The sequence below is a fragment of the Struthio camelus genome, chromosome 1 (genome assembly GCF_040807025.1).
Source record: "Struthio camelus isolate bStrCam1 chromosome 1, bStrCam1.hap1, whole genome shotgun sequence".
NCBI classification, from domain to species: Eukaryota; Metazoa; Chordata; class Aves; order Struthioniformes; family Struthionidae; genus Struthio; species Struthio camelus.
In genome coordinates, this window is record NC_090942.1 from 117,248,715 (window position 1) to 117,262,141 (window position 13,427).

At 42.1% G+C, this 13,427-nt stretch overlaps 3 protein-coding genes across 18 annotated transcripts in view; 2 read left to right on the plus strand and 1 right to left on the minus strand.

The window, feature by feature from the left end:
- The window catches only part of JAM2 (junctional adhesion molecule 2), a 34,648-nt gene extending 31,516 nt beyond the window's left edge, over positions 1-3,132 (plus strand). For 5 of the 7 annotated variants that reach the window (XM_068911436.1, XM_068911426.1, XM_009670991.2 and 2 more), the window contains exons 8-10: positions 714-729; positions 1,671-1,704; positions 2,896-3,132. In XM_068911436.1, the coding sequence (XP_068767537.1) occupies positions 714-729; positions 1,671-1,704; positions 2,896-2,928 (83 nt within the window). In that variant the 3' untranslated portion in view covers positions 2,929-3,132. The remainder of the gene's footprint in view (positions 1-713; positions 730-1,670; positions 1,705-2,895) is intronic. The other 2 variants (XR_011135160.1, XR_011135159.1) reach the window with 1 other exon arrangement.
- Positions 3,133-3,953: 821 nt separating this feature from the next.
- On the minus strand, positions 3,954-8,920 carry ATP5PF (ATP synthase peripheral stalk subunit F6). Of its 5 annotated transcripts, none has more exons than XM_068911510.1 (4): positions 8,783-8,920; positions 7,982-8,161; positions 6,012-6,136; positions 3,954-4,073 (listed from the first exon to the last, which is right to left on the minus strand). In XM_068911510.1, the coding sequence occupies exons 2-4, from the start codon at positions 8,149-8,151 to the stop codon at positions 4,045-4,047; spliced, it is 324 nt and encodes a 107-aa protein (XP_068767611.1). In that variant the 5' UTR covers positions 8,152-8,161; positions 8,783-8,920; the 3' UTR covers positions 3,954-4,044. The 5 variants fall into 5 exon arrangements, with proteins under 5 accessions (XP_068767611.1, XP_068767588.1, XP_068767597.1 ...); XM_068911487.1 differs by lacking the exon at positions 8,783-8,920 and adding an exon at positions 8,611-8,714; XM_068911496.1 differs by lacking the exon at positions 8,783-8,920 and adding an exon at positions 8,385-8,584.
- The window catches only part of GABPA (GA binding protein transcription factor subunit alpha), a 33,694-nt gene continuing 28,981 nt past the window's right edge, over positions 8,715-13,427 (plus strand). Inside the window, exons 1-4 of one of the 6 annotated variants that reach the window (XM_068911406.1) lie at positions 8,987-9,207; positions 10,349-10,401; positions 10,700-10,802; positions 12,015-12,115. In XM_068911406.1, coding sequence (XP_068767507.1) covers positions 12,039-12,115 — 77 coding nt within the window. In that variant the 5' untranslated portion in view covers positions 8,987-9,207; positions 10,349-10,401; positions 10,700-10,802; positions 12,015-12,038. The other 5 variants (XM_068911388.1, XM_068911378.1, XM_068911396.1 and 2 more) reach the window with 5 other exon arrangements.

Consider the following 13,427-nt stretch of genomic DNA (forward strand, 5'->3'; position numbering starts at 1 on the left):
AAAGCTAAAGAGTACTGCAGCTGTAGCTCTAATCTGCAGACGTTTTTATTCTGCCTACTTTTACATTCCAAAGATCCATTAAGAATGGAGATGCTTGTGCAGTTGCATAAGGCTACCAAACGGCAATCTCGGTAAAGTACTGAGCAGAACCCTGGCTTCTTTCCCCTAGTTTGAGAGGGGATTGCAAAGGCAAGGAACATAAAAACCACCTATACAAGTTCAGTTGTATTGTAAAAGGTTTGAATAGCTAACGTTCTGGCGTTCTGTTCTGGCGAAGGCGAACTTAACTGGCTCCCTCTTCTGGTTCGTGGTGAAAGTACACATGGAGAAAATCCCCATTTAAGGATTATTGCAGTATGTGGCTGTCACAGAGCAGCTTCTCAATAGCATTTACATTAGTGCCTGTGGAGTTCAGCACAGCAAGCAAGAAAGGGGATGCCCAAATGTCTCTGTCTGAGAAAGTCAACTGCCTGAGTGACTGGCCAACAGAATTGTTGTTAGAGTTGATGCTCACTCATAAGTTAAATTAAGTTTTGAAAGCAACCTAACCTGCTTTTCTGTTAAATTCACTATCACAAAAAAATTTGGTTCAGCAGCACTTTCTAGAAATTAGAGCTGAAGAAGGTGTGAGCAAATACTTTTAAAAAAAATGTTAAATCAGCTAAGGAAACTGTTCTTGTGCTAATTTTTTTTTCCCCCCTCTTCTTTTTCAGAGGAAAGCTCTTCCCAGTAAGTATCCTGATGTTTTATAAAGTGCTATGCCAGCCACTGTAAACTTCAGTTATGTTTCTGATGATATAGTAACTGTGATTCTTGTTAAAGTCTTTCTTACATGATTTTTGTACAGGCTTCTTTCCTCAACATTGAAATACACCTGATCTTGCACACTGACTGGTTCCTTCAGTCTGACCAGCGTGCTGGTTCTAATGAGTTAAACATATTTCTAATAAATGTATACTAATAAATCTTTTTAGATAGTTATGATTTACCCCCTAACTCAGCTACAGGCATGCAATTTTCCTTTCCAAAAGCAAATTGGACAAGAGATGTTGAGGGTCAAATTGAACTCGGTTCATACCTGTACCTACAGATTATTTGGGGAAATATTTTGTAAAAATATGATTGGAAGGGATTGGTCATCTGGTCTACTCCTTTGGTATGGATTTATGTAAGGCATTTAAAATTTCCAGTAGCTGTTTCTTAGTAGGAAGTCAGAATTTTTCAAGCTATTCAAGAATTCCCACACAAGGCTAAACTTGTGTGCTTTGTTCAAGGCCGACCTTGCTTTCGGAGGGGACAGCTTTTAAAGCTTGTATTATCACTTGCAGGTTTAAAAAAAAAAAAAAAAAAAAGTAACATACTGAAGATACAAATACTTTAAAATACTGTTCCTTGTAGTGGTCAGGAACTAGATGGCATAACTGAAGCCTTGAAACAAAAAGCTAGGGAAGGTAACTTGGCAGCAGTTCATGAGAGACAGTGACAGCTATATAAAAGGCTTTCAGTGGAGTTATAATATATATACATATTGTGGGTTTCTTTCTCAAGAAAAAAAACTAGGATTATTAGAAATCAAGACAAATACATTCATAAATAAAGTTCTCAAAGGGCTAAAACTAACACCAGAAAAGTCACTATTTAACCTACCTTCCTGTCCATTCTTTCAACAGAAAGAAGTCCAACTGTCAATCTACAAGTGAAAAGGCAAGTATCTTGCATTCAGTAGTGTGTTTAAAAAGTTTTAGTTTGTTCAAAACTCCTTTGCAAAAACATCATAGACACAAGGAGAGTTTACCCACCCCCAAGTTTACATGCCACCAATACTTGGAGATACCTTATCTATTTATGACTCCCTATTGATCTCAAATGCCATACAACTATAGCCTCTTGCTATATATTTCGCAGTCTGAGACTTTACCCCACTGACCAGATGTTCTACCTTCTTGTCCTTTACGTCCTCCTTTCTGCATCTCCCTGTCCTATTGGTGTCTTCCATCTTCTTCCCCCATCATCCCATCAGGCCAACTAAAGAGAGAGAACACTCCTACACTATTTGATAATTTAATCTCTGTAGTTACTGTCTACTTCGCCACAACGTACTTGTTTGAGGAAGACTTCCGCTCTTGCTTTTGTGTATTAGCTAACCAAAGACATTAACAGTGTCCTAGACTAGCATGCCAAACTCCAAGGTAGCAGTGAGAGGAGGAGTTTGGGCCCTAGTTCCTGTTCAGGTTTATGTGGCTTTAAAAGGCTTGACTAATTACTGAAGTCAAACTTACTACTAACTTTTTTCCCCCCCTTCCTGGTTGAGAAAGCTCAGAGGATTTAAGTATGTTCGCATTGCTCCTGCTCTTCAAACTGGTGTAAAAAGAATGGAGCTTCAACTAAAGCTTCAATTAGGAAAAACTTAACTGAGTATCTATGGTTTAAGGCTACAGTGCTAGTGTTACAAGCTCTCTGAAAGCCATCCCACCCTTTAATTAGAAAACAGAACATAATACATAGCGTAAGTTTATTCTCTCATCTAGTATGCATACAAGAAAATTACTATCTAGTTGCTCTGAAGGGTATCTCTTTACTGATCTTAATCAATTAGTGAAGTCCTTTACTTTGAATTCAGTCTAGTGAATGCTTCACTTAAAAACAACTAAAGCATTAAACAGCTTTCTGTTGAGGTTTTCTTTTAATAGGCTCCTGCTTCTATTCTGCCTAAGAGTGAATTCTGCATCCTTCCCTTTCCAGAAAGGAAAATATATTAACTGACAGACAATGCTTCAGGCGCACTTCCTCTTTTTAAACCTAGATGCCTTGATTTCCTCTGAAGCGTACACTGAATGTTAAATCTGCTTAAAGTCTTTGAACTCTTACTTATGTCACCTTGCTTATTTCATCTAGGATTTCAAGCACACCAAATCCTTTGTTATTTAGAAGATTTCGGCCTCTGTGAGGGACAGCAACTGACTACTTGTTATACAAAAAATCAAAGGGATCTTTTGACCTCCATTCTGTAAATAGTTTCCATGTACTACATGCTGAAAACAGAAACTGCTCATGTTTAGAGTCAACCTCATTGTGTATTAGTTGCATTTCTTTTTTAATTTAAGATAGAAATAAACAGACTATAAAAGTCAATTTGTGTGAAGACCTCTTTTTGATGATGTATGCACCCAGCAATAAGGGATTCATCTTTATAGCTTGGACCAGTCTTTCCAAATACTCTTTACCAAGGCCACTTCTTATGCCTCCACCAGCTGTCAAGGGCTCAAACTCTCCTGCCATCCTGACTAGTTCTAGTGCATTAAATGTCAAAGCCCTCTCTGTGCCCGAGTACTTATGCAGATTTTAACTTGCTATTCTGACAAAGCTTCCTGTAATTGAGGCTCCAGCATTACGTTATCTAATGTGAAGTACCTGCAGCATATGCCTCTTCTGTAGAAGTGCACTGTAACAAAGTGTACATCTTTCTGCAGACTGCATATATCATGTAAATTACAAAGGAAAATCATGCCAGCAAAACTAAGCTCTTGTATCTGGACCCTACCTGTTGAAGTGTTACAAAAATAATAGCTTTTTGAGAGTTGGAAGTGCTTGTGGCAATAGCTCAGTGTGTGGGATTTAAGCTTCACTAACTTCAGGCTCCCCTTGCTTCTATAAAAGCATAAAATAACCCTACTTGTACTTGTGCTTCTGGCTGTGCAGGTCTATCACTTCCACAAAGCTAGGCCCCAAGTTCAGGGTTTAGATTTATTCTGCAGAAGCTTTTTGGATGTAATAAATTCAAGAAAATAAATAATTTCACAGTGTTGTAGATGTTTCATTATCAATGTTATAACTTGTCTCTGTACTAAACTACAGCTTAGCAAAGGAGTTCCTCTTTCAATCACTGAATCATGCTGACTGACTTAACTATTATAGTTGACAAAATCACCATACACTTAAGAACTTATGCACACTTCTGAAGTCAACCTGAAACATTTATTGAGTTACAACTGATGTCATATTCAGCACCTCCATGGAAGTACACCGCTGTTTGACAACCTGCGATCACTTTGGAGTCTCTTCAAAGTTGGGCTCTAAAAGTAAGACAGAAGAAGAAGAAAAGCCACATGACTTTCTTTTTACTCCAGCCTCAACCACTGCAATTCATATGCTACTGAAAGGAAACTAAGAATTACGTTGGTGAGCTGAAGTGAGCTGTTGTACACTGTAGTATACAACACCATTTACTTATTTTGCTTGTGCCAAGGTATGTTTGGGGAAGAGTGCATTAATGAATAAAGCACACTGGAGATAGCCCTTCACCTTAGAGGAGTTGTACATAAGCTTTAAGTAATTCTGACAGGGTAAGACATGCACCTTGGTAACATTCTACCCAAACAGCTTTTGGTAGCAAACATGATTGTTCCAGATACTTTTTTTTTTTTTTTTTGGGGGGGGGGGGGGTGGGGGGGGCAGGGAGGGGGGCAGGAAGGGTAGAGAAGCTGAAGAAATCAACCAGGACATTACTGGATGAAATGATACTTTATTAATTCCAACAGAGCTCTCACACAAGAACAAGTAACTGAGCTCTACTTTTCTCTTAATTATTGTCTTATAGCTAGTTAACAGAATGGAATGCGCTATGTCAACTCCCCTCAGCAAAAGAGTTTCCGCATTGTAAAAACTCTGAGAAATGAATTCGTCGTGTCAAAAGGTACAAACTATAAAGGGGTTAGTGCTTTTTATAGGTGGGTTATTAATGCCTGTTCCCCTTACTACAAAGCAGAGTTTGAGGTATATCTTAAGTTCACAGTAATTTTCGCTAAGACATACTTCTAGCCAACTAGCTACTTAGTTTCATAAAACTTGTAGAAATTAGATTAAAGCTATACAACATTGGTAAAAAAAATAAGAGCAACTGTCCCTCCCCCATATTTGGTCTGTTCCCTTATACCCAAAAGTTTTGTTTCATTAAGAAAAAAAGTTCTAAACTTTAATGTTTCACACGTTACATAGTAATACTTAAAGCAGTATAAAAATAAAGTACATCCCTAAAACTGCAGTAATTCCTACTTTACAGAGGTTCTGTTTTCTTTGCACTAATTAGCATTTGACACCAAATTCTTCCTTAATCCACTGAAAGCCCACCAACAATATTTTTAGTTGAATCCCTGGTCTGAAGTAGAATTTTTAGTTAGTTTGATCAAAATGACAGGGTACTGACACATGAAAGAGAATGCTGAACCCTGGCTACCAGCTGCTTAGAACTTATAGGAGAGATGGTTTCCCCCTCCCAAACTTGGCCACAGATCAAGCTGCTTGTGAGCAATGGAGATTTTCAGCTGTATATATGTAAATAAGAGAAAAAAGAACTGAAGAAATGAGTCTATCCTTAATTATTTAAGTTTGCCTTATCTCATAAGGCAGACAGAGTTGATGCAGTCCCTCCATATTCTAAACAAACAGCTCAGAACAAGCATGTTGTCACAATCACTCTGCGTAATACAAAAACAGGCTAATACAAACTTAGAGCAGTTAAACAGAAATCACCTCCAAATTATGTGAAAACTATTTTTCTCCAAGTATTTAGTCATAATTAATCATGAATAGGAGAAAGTTAAGTTCTGTGTTAGATCACTGACTTTCCAGATGAGCTTAGAGAACTTACAAATTACAGTTAGGAGGATAAAGACAACTGATTTTCAAGTGACAGTCTGCTGACCTCTTCTGGGGAATAAAAAAAAATGCAAGAGGAGGGCCTCTGTGGGCTATTTCCTTGGGATCTGTGAAGAACAATTCAGACAGCCTACTCTTGACTGCAAGTTTGGTTAAGCATCAGAAAAAAGTCTGCACCTTTACTGGAAACAGCAAATTGAGAAAGACTGTCAGATGCAGACCATGTGCAAAAGCAAGGATATTCACTGAGAGCATCTTATCTAACAGTCCCTATAAAAACTAAATGGGAAAAGACTCTCTAATGAACATGTATGTCCTTACTTGTAATTAAAAGTTAAGTAAGATTGTTTGCTCACCCTCAAATTTAAATTCTGGAAACTTCGTTAGGTCTCCTTCACCATACATCCGTTGTAGTCTGGCAAGTGATTCATTCATTTCTTTCTGAAACTCAGGGCCTACATCAACAGGCCCCCCAGCTTGTCTGGAAAAAAAAAAAAAAAAGTTCCGATGAATAGTTCAATTCTGAAATGTCACATGAAACTTTTACATTTTCATGCCTTTTTATGAGTTAAAAATCGTTTCCAAAACCAACTAAAGCAAGCAATAAAAAATGTTTCCAAGAGTCGAGATATGGCATGCTGTAAGGCCTACTTACCACACAGATAAACAAGGTTCTCGGGGCGGGGGGGGAGAGGTACAGGCTTTCTGCTACAGCTAATGAAAATCTGAGCCACAGCGGCAGCTCTTTGAGATGTAAAACAACATTGAGTATCCAGCCTTGGTGGACTTTCATTTCAGTTGTTCCAGATGCAATTTCTGGACAAAGTTGTGATTTGAACCCCTGCTATTTCTGACTAACTTGATCCTTGCAAAGAGAACATGAGTTGAATACTAAACAAGCAAACAAAAGGGACATGCATCTTGCATTCAGATGTATTCTAAGAAATTCCTGTCTGAATCTAAACATAAAACAGTAACCGTATAGATTACTCACGCTCTGCAATAACAACACTGTATCACTTAGGTTGGCAAAGCCACAGAAAACATGCTTCCACTAAACAGGCTATTCTGAAGGTGCAGAAATCCGCATTTTCTAACAGCACAGCTAAGTGGCTTGCTTCCTTCCCAAGACAGAATTAAACAAGCTACATTCTGCTTCAACAGTCTGAGCATTACACAGAATTATTATAATCTTAGTTTCCTGTTAAACAGTTAATTACAAGAACCTAAAATTCCATTTGAATGAAGCAACTTATTAACTTCAGATTTTTAACAAACTAGCCTCCCAATTCCATTAATTCTCAGTTGCTCTTTCTGAAAATCTGACTGAAGAACATCCATTTTCCCCAGACTAAAACTTCAGCAAGTGCCTTAGCTCTCTAAGAAGAGAGAGAGCCTCATTAACTTTATTTTATTTTACTTTTTTAAGGGAAAAGGACTGTACCTTTTCTATCAGGTATGCAAGAGTAAGCCTGCTCACTGGGACACTTTAAACATTGCAGAAAAGCAAAAGTTCTGTTTCACAGAAGACTTCAGCCTAAAAATCTGTTTCAGAGCAGAATTAGACCTCCTTAGGTTTTTGTTTGTTTGTTTGTTTGTTTGTTGAGCAAGCCAGAAACCTGCTTCACAATGCACTAGTCAATGTACTAGTTAATAAGGCAACTTCTGAACTAGAAGCAAAAACCTGAATCTTCCATTTTTAGCACTGCCACGGCTACCTTCTCCCTCAATACATTCTTACACCAACATATGTTACCACCAAGAGAAGAAATATCGCCACGTATCAGTCAGCCTTTGAGGGGCTTCAGGTGCTTTTTGAGGGTGCAAGAGCTAGATTCAGATCCTTGCTCCAATTTCAACCTGGGAGAATGTTCTGCTTTATCGTTCTACCCAGGAAGTCTGCCAGTGAAAGCTGCATCAGAGTATTGCATTGCTACAAAAAGACAAACAATTATGCCAACTTTCACCCATTTTTAAAAGCTAAAATATTTAGTTGAAACACTTCTACCCAGCTTTACATGGGCACTTACAGAGAGGTTGTTCAAGTGAAACTAGGCTCCAGAGACTGTTCTTTCTAGTTTCCCTCCATCATCAGTAGTGAGAGGTAAGTTTATCAGTGTGATACTTAAAACAGTTAAACACCTTTTGAAAGAACTTGCGTCTTCTCCCTTGGTGATCCCAGCAGTTAATGGAAACTTTCCTACTGACACAGGAGCACAAATTTAGAGACCAAGGCTACACACCTAATGTGTTTTAATGATTGTCAAAATCAACATTTTTTTTTCCTCAGTTTGCCATCTGCTCTAAAGTAATTTTATTTACTTACTTGCTCTTTGTGTTGTATTCTCTGATCTTGTCCAAGAAGAGCTTCTGAACTGGATCAAGCTCTTTAGCCTTATTAAAGGCAATAGCAGAGAGGCCCATGTTCCTATGCAAGTGTACGGAGACAGCAGAGCGAAAAATGGAAGAAAGCCGCAGTATCTGCTGCAGAATCATGATGAATACACTGAGAACGTGAGTAAAAAGAGACATAATTAGGTCTTTCTCCAACGTAAGTAGAGCAAACAGCGAAAACGGCTTTCAGAAGTAACCTTTAAAGCAGACACGATATTTAAACCAGCATGCAGTGAACACTCGAGCAGCCATTGAGCCCCAAGGGCACCCTGCCACCGAGTACGCAGTTACATAGCCCGCGCCACCACACGCAGCCACCGGCTCTGCGACATCACCGAGACAAACAGGGGATTTCAGTTAAAATAACGATGATGATGATGATGATGATGATTTCGGCAGGGCCACGAGCACCCGCTCCCGACAGCACCTTCCCAAGGACACCCCGCGGCCCGGCCTGGCCCCGCCGGGGGGACCGCGCTGGCGGCGGGGCGGCCCCCAACACCCCCGCGCCCGGGTCCGGTCCGGGCCGCGCTGAGGGGCGCAGAGGGGCCCCGCGGTCACCTTGGCCGCGCCGCCGCCGTCGCCGCCTCACGCCCGCCCCGCTCCGCTCCGCCCCGCCTCCCCGCGCGCTAGGCACGCCGGGAAGCCGTCCCCCCCCCCCCCCCGTCGCGCAAAGCACCCTGGGGCCGCGCACAGAGCCCCCGCGGCCGCCTGGCGGCGCGGCGCCGCTCACCTCCCCACCGGCGACGGGGGAAGAGGGGCAAGAGAGTAGCGGCCGCCGTCCCGTTACTCCCGGAAGTAGGGGAAACGCTTCCGGGGAAGGGGGAGGGCAGAACGGCTCGGCGGGAAAGGCGCCCGCGGTGGGCGGGGGCTCCGCCCGCCGCTTGGCGGGCGCGCGGGGGCCGCCGGGAGTTGTAGTGCCCGCCCGGGAGAGCGGGGAGAGCTGTGTGGGCGCGCTCTTCCCTGCCGGGCCCCGCGCTAGGCCTCGCCGCCCAATCCCGAGAGGGCGCCGGCCTCCGCGGCGCGCGAGGGGCGGCGGCGGCAACGGCAGCGGCAACGGCAACGGCAGCAGCAGCAGCAGGAGCAGGAGCAGGCGGCGGAGCTGCGCGGGCGGCCGCTGCGCGGGAGCCGGTGCGGCGCGGCGGACGTTGGCGGCGGGTGAGCGCGGCGCGGCCTGGCGGGTGTTTTGTTTCCGTTTGTCCGCGGCGCCGCGCGTCTCATTTCCGTTTCGGGTTCAAACAACGGGCGGGGTGGCGGGGGAGAACCGCGGCCCGCGGGGAGGAGCGGCCTTACCCGGCCGTGGGGTCTGCGCCGGTCCCCGGCCCGGCGGCGGCGGCGCCGCCCGCTCGCTGCCCGCCGGCCCAGCGCACGGCGGCGGCCCCCGCGGCGGGGGCTACGGGCCGGGTCACCGCGGCCCTCTGCCACCCCCCCCCCCCGCCCCGAGGGCAAGAAACCTGGGCGGGGGGATCCCTCCGCCGGCGGGCGCGATCTCGCTCGGTAACGGCTGGGCTCGGGCCCGGCAGCCCGGGCGAGGTGGCGTGCGGCCTCTTGGGGCAGCGGCTCGAGGACAGGCGCCCTGGCGTTTGAGCTCTTTGAAAAAAATGGTTTTCGCCACGAGTAAGGCTGGAAGCGCCAGAGGGATGTTTGTGGTCTTGTTTAGTTTGTTTCCTGGTGTTTGTCCAGGGCCACGCTGCACAGTCGCTTTCCCCAGTTTGGATTTGCTTTCTGACTTCTGATGCTTGATAAGGAGGGAAAACGTTTGGGACCTGGCAGGGCTCCACCCGTTTTAGCTGTCCACTGTCCTCAAATCCTACTCGACTGTTAATTTCAAAAAGTGAGAGCTAAAAGGAGAGATTGTCTGCTTTGTTACCTATTTACAGAATAGCTTATGTTGGTAATTGTCAATTGGAGTAATAATGTGAATTACAGGGTAGTACCAAGTCTTCTACATGCAACTGAATCCCTGTTATAGCAGGAGTTTCCTAAACTAGCACAAATATTTCCAGTAATTCTACTTCGTAAACATGATTACTTGATAACATATATTGGCTCCAGTAATTGCCCCCACTTCACAATAACCTGATAGAATAACAAATGCTAATTCTGCTAGTAGAGTTTGTGCTTCTCTCACAATGCACTTGCCTAATCCCTTGTGTTTTAGGCAAGAATAGATATTAACAGAATAGCTACACTTGGAGGCTTGCAGCAAGAGGAAAAGCTACAAAAATAGTGGAGTAGCAATGGGATGTCATGCAGGAGGAAAAAATACCGTATTAACAAGTGCCTTCTCTTACATTAGTAGATGTCTGTGTCTGGCCTTATCTCATGGTTAGAATCTGTCTTGGATAACAGGTAAGTCTTAGGGCTTTGTAAACTGAAAAAAGTAAAACTGACACCGAAATCAGTAGGCTTTAATCTGCGCAACTCAAGCACTGGCTCTGTATGCTCTTGGAGACAAATGCTAATGTTGTAGTGTTGCTACCCTGTAACACTAAGGGGCTGCTTGAGTACCCTCCTTTGTCAGTCTTCAGAGAAAGCTCCAGGAAGCTTAATAAGGACAGTATACATCTTCAATACTCTCAAGAAGAAAACAGATTCCAGAACGGTTCTTGCATGTTTTGCAATTATTTATTTATTTACCATGTTTCAGGCAGCAGCTGTACGTGATCTAGCCAGGCATCTTTTCTGTGGAGAATCTGAGAGCTGACATTTAGAGTGATATTCTCCCTGTTTATTTTATGTAATAATTCCTGGTGAGTTTATCTGCCTGCATTTTAGTCCTATTTGAACCTCTGTACGTTTTTTGTCTCTGCACAATCCTGTAGCAGCAAGTTGCATTAGACTTTGTGTGACACACGAATTTTTATTTTAAACTTATTGTCTGCTTATATCAGTAGTCTGCTCAAGTGTAAGATAGTGAGTAATTTTCCCTGTTAATCTTCTGCAAACTATTAATGACTGCAATTGTTTTCATAATATGATTCTTACTCTTTCCACCCCATCATCTCCCTTTCTTGCTCTTTTGCTGTGTGGAACCACGTTTTTCCTCTCTCCGTACGTGCTTTCTTATGCCTGTGCTGCCTGCTCAGGCAGGGTAACCAGAACTGTAGTACAGCCATGCAAGATGTAAGCATGTTGTGTGTGTATACGCTACCATGTTAATGTATACTTTCCTGTGTTTCTGTATCTTGCCTAACAATTCATCAGTTAAAAAGACAAACCACTTTTTAATGAAGAGAATGAACAGTTACTAATCCAGATGCCCATTTAGAGCCCAATCCGCAGGGGCTCCAGAATGTCTTCTCTAGTTCTGTATGCCTGCAATTACTGTGTTCTTATAATATTTACTCACTGTGTGTCGCTTTGCATTTACCATTATTAAATTTCTTCTTCTATAAGTCGTTCAAGATCATGATTCTTTATGCAACTCTTCACGGTTTTCTCAGTAGTCTTGTGTCATCAGTGAATTCTGTCACTTTGCGCATCCCTTTTTGTAGTGACTTATGAATGTGTCAAGGAGCTGAAATTTAGCCCAGCCCTTTTAGGTGCTGCTTGAATTTATAAGCAGCATCTTTCAGCCTCCCTAGGAGGGTAATATGTAGTAGAATCTAGACAGCAAAATATAAACATTTTCAGAGAACTTTAAAAAGCTCTTTGAAATCAGCCATTCAAAATTGTAGCTGATCCATTCCAAAGGTATTCAATAAATATGGGTGCCTCTGAGAAAAGCAGGCTTTGGGTTCTGTATTTATTTCCGTTTACAGTCCTGAATTTCCATTAATTTAAGGAACAGGTATTCTCATCTGTTTTGTGAAATCTGTATTAGCTTTTCAAATGTCTTTTGAGGGGAATTCTTATAGTTAAAATGCTGTCCAGTTACTTGATTAAGTAATGTTTGATAGGACACAACTATCATCTACTTTTATTTGTCTGTAACTTGCTAAAAAATTATTTTCTGTTCATAGCTCTGCTCTTAAGACATTTTAGCCATGACTAAGAGAGATGCAGAGGAGCTGATAGAAATAGAAATTGATGGAACTGAGAAACAAGAATGCACTGAAGAAAGGTATGTACTGTCTTTGCTGTTTGGGTCATTGTATTTTAACTGACTTTTTTTTTTTCTTTAGTTGGTTTCAGATTTATGACTGCACATGCTAAGTTTAGTTATTCAGATTTCTTATTTAGTTATTCCGTAGTGCTTCAGAGATGGCCAGTGTTAAGAAATAACTGTTTTCTAGCTAGGCAAAAAGTAGCCTTATGCTGGCAGAAGTAACTGGGTCAGTATGATCTCCACACTCCTGCTTTTGATTTTATCCAGCAAGAAAGCTGAAAAGCTGTGGAAACAAAGTTCTCCATTTTGTGTGTGCTCTCTTCTATTCTTAAGTTTCTTATCTAATTAAATAGTGGTTTTCTTGAAGTAGAAATGTAGCCATTATAGGAAAGCAATATACGGCATTGCCATCATCTTAGCTGCTTGAATCTCAAAGCACTTTCTCTTGCCGCGTTCTTCATAGTTCTTTCCCCTAACTTTAATGTCTGTAGGAATGTGTCTGTATGTACTTGCTGTGAACCTTATAGCTCCAGCATATACTTCCGTAAGTGAAATGAACTTTTCAATTTCTCCAGTTAATTGCTTTACTCTTACTCAGGGTCATTTTTTCTGTAGGATAGAAATGATATTCTCTATATATTAGAGATTATCAGGTCTATTGAAACTATAGGTACTGAAGTCTGATGTTCTTTGCCTTATTTACCTCAACCTAGTTTTTCTTCCTACTGCTTTATTCTTAATTCTCACCCTGTTTTTGAAAGCTTGGAGAGGCAGTTAATGCATTGGGAGGAGATAGCTGAAGCTATAGATGACTTACTCTTTGACTTGTTTTGGAAAACTGATTCCGAACCATTTATTAGTTTCTCCTTATCCTCAGCTCATCACATATTTTTAGTTCTTACAGACTGGCTCTATCCATATACTTTCTAATTTCCCTCAGTGTAAGTTTAAGAAGGCCATGGTTGTTGTTAGGATATGAGTCCCATAACATTGAGATTTCTGAATGCCTGTGCCAATATTGTAGTCATTTTAATGCATGACAGCCATAGCATGTCACTAATGTTTTTTTCAAGGATACAAGTTACTTTAGCGCCTTCTGCTTGTCACTTGTGTGCATAAGCTTGCGCTGAGTGGTTAAAAGATGCAGATGATTATTCTGCATGACAGGGGGTATCTTTCTCTCTCTTTGTTCCCTACCTGGCAGTCATCATTCATTAATCAGTCACTTAGTAGGTGACTAGCTTCTTTACTTGAAATATCTCCCCCCTTCACTTGTGTCAAGGTTGGACTGAGTTTGCTGTGTGCCAGCTGCTTTGCATATTACAAC